General features: G+C 37.0%; 1 protein-coding gene and 1 pseudogene across 1 annotated transcript; one reads left to right on the top strand and one right to left on the bottom strand.

Moving 5' to 3' along the window:
- The window catches only part of LOC122071210, a 2,631-nt pseudogene extending 2,491 nt beyond the window's left edge, over window positions 1-140 (top strand).
- On the bottom strand, window positions 29-3,632 carry LOC122071203 (serine carboxypeptidase-like 45). Its single transcript, XM_042635521.1, has 10 exons — window positions 3,218-3,632; window positions 2,829-2,930; window positions 2,609-2,704; window positions 2,359-2,451; window positions 2,187-2,266; window positions 1,569-1,850; window positions 1,304-1,428; window positions 762-854; window positions 543-660; window positions 29-346 (listed from the first exon to the last, which is right to left on the bottom strand). Exons 1-10 carry the CDS (start codon window positions 3,474-3,476, stop codon window positions 197-199), a joined length of 1,398 nt encoding a protein of 465 aa, XP_042491455.1. The 5' UTR covers window positions 3,477-3,632; the 3' UTR covers window positions 29-196.
- Window positions 3,633-6,038: the final 2,406 nt, after the last annotated feature.

The following is a 6,038-nucleotide window of genomic DNA, read 5'->3' on the forward strand; positions in this document are numbered from 1 at the left end:
TTTTTTTTTTTTTTTAAAGAAGGGAAAATTATCAAAAACAATTCTCAATCTATACAAATTTCTTCCAGCTTGCAGTTCAACAACATGAACAAACCAAAAAGGCAATTAACAATTACAATTTATCTTCCACTGAATTTTGACTTGATAACAGAGATTACTTACATTTATATGACTTCCTACACAACTGATCATTAGGTTAGAATACTTCTGGTAGAGGCCTGCCATCCAAAAATGCCTTGAATAACACAAGTGATCTCTCTGGTTGAGAGAATGGAGCTTCATGAGAAGCTCCTCTGATGGTTGCAAATGAAAGGACGTTACTATAAACCTGAGTCCATCCACCAACCTGAATTAAGAGAACCCATAAGAGAAACTTCAGCAAGTTTACCAGAGGTTGATTATTCTTCCAAAAAATGTTGAAATTTGATTCTAGATGAATACAATTACCTGCCTGGTCTATTTTTTGGTTAACGTTAGAGAGAGAGAGAGAGAGAAAGGGGGGGGGGGGGGGGGGGGGAGCAAAGTATTTGAACAAGACTTACTTGCTTGCTTTCAAACCAAACTCGGTAAGGTACAGTAGTGTTCAGACCTAACTTCTCTGCTAGGCTATGGACCAGTTTCCGGCTCCCAGTCAACGGAATAACAGAATCTTGATCACCACTGCGATTGAAGAAATATGCATAATTAAGATTGGAAATAAGAAACAAACTTCATTCTACGCTTATTAAGAGCATGAAGGAAATTTAAAGAACAGTGATTACCTGTAAACTAGGACAGGAATTCCAGCCTTAATGAGAGAGCCCAATATAGAAATTGTAGGTATCTCCAGGTTAAGCATCTCATAATCAAGAATACTGTGACCATATTACAAATACAATGCTTAAAAGAACTATTGGAGAAATTACACTCCATAAAAAATTCACATTCAAAATTCTACGAAAACCTGGAAGAGCTAGATTTGCATTAGAAATTACATTCATCTTCCTTCACCAATAAACTCACTTCTTTGGAATCCTTGAAATGTCCTCAAATAAGCAAGAAAATCTGTGGTAGCTCGGATCATGTGTATTGTATGATCAGGGCATGTACAATGAGGCCAAAACTAGACTGTTGGATCCAGGGGACACCTTCTAAGAAAGTGTGCAATCCTCTGATTCTAGAATCCTATAAATCTCCTGATCCATACAATTTTCTTCTAGGAGACTGCCTATATATAAGGCAGTCTGGACCATTGGCTCATGTAAAGAAATGGAATAATATTCATTAAGTTGGTCTCATTCTTTAATTGAGTTAAGAGAGTTACTTGCTGCAAACAGCCCATCTTTTGACACCTACAAGACGCGCATGAAGAGCCTTCTGTACATCCTGCCTGTTTAAATAATTTACTGTTTCGTCTTCAATGCAGACATCTATCCTCTCTGTAACTTGCTGCAGATCACAGTAAGGGGAAAAATATAAAGGAAAATGATAGGACACAGAAAACGGACTTAGATACAAGAGAGTAATGAGGTAGAGAAAGCAAGGTCATAAAAAATAATGGATAAAAGTCTACCATGGATTCCACTTACTTTGGGACTAAGAACTTCGGATTGTGCAAGCACTGACGACATGCAGACATCAAGTGTAACATCATACTTGTCCACAAATCTACTTGTTTCTCTACTCACTTGGCTCATAACTCTGGAGCAAATAGGCGAAATAGACCCTCTATAGAACTCACTCACATACCGAGAGTAGTTACAGGCAGAAGTGAAAATTCTGTATGTGGAATCTGATATCAACCCATGAGACCAGAAGAATTCAGCTCTTGAATTGAAGTCTGTTGCAAATTCTAGAACTGGATTGCCCAGCTGCCACAGGAGAAATGTGATTCAGTTCCAGATTGGAGGAAACAAATCATAACAAGGAAGTGAGGAACCGGTGAAGGGGAAAGAAAGAAGAAGACAGAGACAGGGATGGTTGTTAACAGAAAAAAAAAAGCTCCAACAATTGATATACAAAGGTGTCCAAAAAATAATGTACTGTTTAAATTATATAGGAATACTTTTTTTGAAAAATGAAATGTCATTGTCCTTTGAATGTTACAATCCATGTTAGCAAGTATTCAAAATCAAAGTTTCACATTACATAATTTCATTCAATTGCAAAGGAATATGGAAGTTACAGATATCTATATCAGTACTCACAGCAATTCCTTTCAGATTGAACAACTTCTCCTTCTTGTTGTACTGAATCATAAGCTCTGCGAGTTGAGGAACATAGTGACCTGCGGCAAAATAAAAAGTTTCACTATTTTTGTCTATCATAGCTGTGTAATGGGAAAAAAAATTGCTCAAGAAGTTTTTAGAGAAAAATTACCAGCATAGCTTTCCCCTGTTATGAACAGACCTCTGTGCCTATATTCCGGGAACTTGACAAACCAGCGTCGCAAGAACACGAGATTATCTCTGGCTTAAGAAACCAAAATGCAACAAGTTTCAGAAAGACAAAAGAAATAGATTTACAATAACACATTTTCAAGAATCCAGCTGCCCCATCAAAGTATATGAAATGAACAGTCACAACAATACTGTCAATCCCAAAGGATAAATTCTTGAATGAGACATGCCTGTTACCATATCATTCACGGCCTCATACGACGATGTATCAGTTGAATAAGAAAAGCCAACCCCTATAGGTGTTTCCAGGTATAACATATTTGCTTCTGCAAATCACCAGACGAACACAAAAAAGATCAAATTTTCAGTTCATGACCATAAGCACCTATTTATCGGGACAAGACAAAACATAAAAGCAGCCAAAAATAAATTTTGATTGGGGAAATGAACCTCTGTTCCAGCTATACTCATTTCTGACCAAAACCTCTCCACTTGGCCTGAAAGGCCCATTTTCTGAGAATGCACCAACTCCAAGAGAAGAACAACCAGGTCCTGCAAGAGAAAATCAAACACTTCTAAAATCAGAAGAGAGGAGGAGCGAATGAATCGAACACTTGGTCTGAGCTTTTTCCTTTCATATTTTTTTCAAAAAAGCATTTTTCCCCCTTCTTCGAGAGGTCTAAAAAGCAACTTTTTCACCCCTTCTCTATCTCTCTTCGTAATAACGGCTCCCCATTCAAAAACAGGATAACATAACTTATTGTATTCCTTCCACGTTCCTCTTTTAAATTCTTCTCTCTACCCAGAAACCAGATTCAAGAGAGGTAGAAGTTTCAAACCTCCATTTAACCAGAGAACAAGAGGCTTTGAAGCTGGATCTGTTTCTGCTTCCACAAAGTAGTAGAAAAGAGCTCTGTGTTTCCTATCGTCCACAGTAACATAACCTGAAAACTGCTGGAAACTAACTTGGGGTTGCCCAGGCAACATAGTGGTTTTGTCAGGAAGAGACAGAGAAGACTCTACCTCCATTGAAAAACAGAGTTGGATCAGAGCTACAGTAGTAGCAATGGTTTTCCATGGTAGAGAAAGAGAATGCATGATTTTCAGGAGGTCGAGAAGACTAGGGATGACTGGAATTTGGAAAATTAAAGAGAGCGAAGTAGGTAATAGGTGGATTGCCACTGGGGAAGGTGGCTTTAAATAAAGAGCAAATCCCGCTAATCCTACTTTCCCTGCTATTTATTATTGTAAGACATTTCTTTCTATCACGGATTGAAGGATTAAAGATTTGAAGATGTCATGTGAGGACTAGGCCACTAGGGACTAGGAGTAAGTACGCTGACTTGGGCTGAATCAGCATATGGAAAATGAAAGAGAGAGAAAGAGAGTAATATTTTAAAACAAGGAATCGAGATCTGAATCAGGTCCATCCCATTTCGATTCGGATTGGATATTGTTTTGAATTTATCGGAATTAATCCAAAGAGGTGGTGAGTTGATAAAGGATCTTTGCCTCAAAAACATGTAGTTATGAGTTCAACTATTCTTACTTTTTTAGAGTCATTCACACTGGGCATTTAGTGTTTTTTACTGCTTTTAGTTAAAGTTAAATGGTTCTTATTCAACCTTGGTATGACCTCATCCATACAATTGTGGAGTTTGTATGGGCCCATAGAACTAGTTAGGACGAAGACCTTGATACTCATCATTAGCCAAAAAAAAAAAAAAAAAAATGGATCAGTCAGAACCATAGTTGTAAATAACTCCGATATGACCTGATTCATATGGTTGCGGGGTCAGTATGGGCTTGCTGAAAATAAAAAATGGATTAGTCAAAATCATAGTCTTAACAAACGGTATCAAATCAGCATATTGGCAAATACGTACCAATATCTGTCGAATATTGTATCAATGGAACTGTACTCATTGGGATATATTTGTCTAAAAAAGATTAGGAGAGAGTTTGCTCGAAGGTAGCATAGCTCCTACATCAACTTGTGCATCAATGGGAACATTAGTAGAAGCATCAACAATGATGAAATTTCTACCCTTCACGAGGGGTGGGATTGTCATTTTACCTCTCACAATGTCTAAGTAGGGACTACACTGTCTTTCACACATATTTTTCTTATATATATATATATATATAAATTGAAATTGAAATTGAAAGAAAACTATCTGATTCGACCCTTGATATCGGTATCTCGATACCATTTGCCCGGAATAGGTGTGAAATTGGTGATAGTTTCCTGAAACCCTAAAACTCAAAAACCCTAAAAACCTAGATTGAATCACCCGTTCTCAAACGATAGGAATTGGGATAAGACTTGGCCAATTCACCCGATCTGATCCAAATCCGCCACTTTAGAGATTAGAAAAGGTTTCGTTTGATTCTGATCCGATTAGTCTCAAAATTGGCCAAAATTGTCTTAACCTTGATCTGGATCATTCCAGAATCGTCCAGATTTGTTTGACTCAATAGGTAAAGAATCGGGGTTAATTAGAATCGATGATGGTCGACTCCGAATCAAATCAGCCGATTTAATCGATTCCAATTTCAATTTCTATTCGATTTTGAAACCTTGCTTTTGGAACCTTAAATTTCAACTTTTTTTACTGTTTTCAAAACCCACACTGGGCCAGGCAAGGGACCCAGGAAGGAGCCATCAAACGGGGGCCCGGGCCACACTTATTAAACGCTACAAGTCTTCAACTACTACTGACAGGGTGGGCCCGGTGGAGTTTAGGGTGGGTTATATAAACTGTATTCTAGTCGGTTTTATTAAATCAGTAATGAATAAATCAACATAGAGCCCCAATTTCATCCATATATAAGTGGATACAGCCTGTTCCCATAAAGTAGCTTTACTGTCGAAGTTTTTGTAGTTGGACTGAAGTGTCTGGTTTTGGTTCAACCGGTTTCTTATCAGTTTTTGACCCAACACACTCCAGTCTAAACAAGGGAAGTGATAAATAAAGGGAAAAAATCCCTCCCACCCTAGTATCAACAGATTGAATTGCACGGAGGTAAGGGAGTTATTTTGCTGCTTTCTATGTTTGGATACAAAACCATGCAAAAAACAGATGATTTTCAGATTCTAGTTATTGAAGAGGGCAATTCTGAGTGGGAACTGAACCAAAAAAGGGATAGGTCAAATTTGAACCAGTTTGATATTCTGCTTAGTCCAGTTTTCAAGACTACAGTTATCGGAATACTTAGATAATCAAGGTCATGGTAAAGATAGAACCCCATGGGGGGTAATCGAATTGGCAAGAGACCTTTACCTGAGGAAGTATTATTTTCAATGAAAGTTGAATGATTCTCATTCAACCTCGATATGATCTGATATATGTGATTGTAGAATTAGTATGAATCTGTAGGACTAATCAGGCCGAAGACCTAATAGATACCCATCAATAGAAAAAATAAATAAAAATTATGATAAAGACAATTATATATCAAGACGCCCAAAAAACCAAGAACAATACCAAAACTTTACAGACTTTTATAATTTACAAAGAAAAATATTAAGTGAATCAAAATAAGAAAAGTGATATTGACCATCTCTTTTTTTTTGTTGGGTTAAAATTCCTCTCTCATAATATATGAAATTGAGCAATATATATATATATATATATATATATATGTATATATTTTGTT

This window comes from Macadamia integrifolia, unplaced genomic scaffold (genome assembly GCF_013358625.1).
Source record: "Macadamia integrifolia cultivar HAES 741 unplaced genomic scaffold, SCU_Mint_v3 scaffold_197A, whole genome shotgun sequence".
In the NCBI taxonomy this organism is placed as follows: Eukaryota; Viridiplantae; Streptophyta; class Magnoliopsida; order Proteales; family Proteaceae; genus Macadamia; species Macadamia integrifolia.

What these genes read in the sequence shown, in the direction of transcription:
- LOC122071203 (XM_042635521.1), bottom strand. Translation starts at nt 3,476, where the DNA reads ATGCATTCTCTTTCTCTACCATGGAAAACCATTGCTACTACTGTAGCT. An exon ending in TGTTCTCTGGTTAAATGGAG is followed by an intron (nt 2,931 to 3,217) that starts GTTTGAAACTTC and finishes TTTCTCTTGCAG; the next exon opens with GACCTGGTTGTTCTTCTCTT. An exon ending in TTTGGTTTGAAAGCAAGCAA is followed by an intron (nt 347 to 542) that starts GTAAGTCTTGTT and finishes CTCTTAATTCAG; the next exon opens with GTTGGTGGATGGACTCAGGT.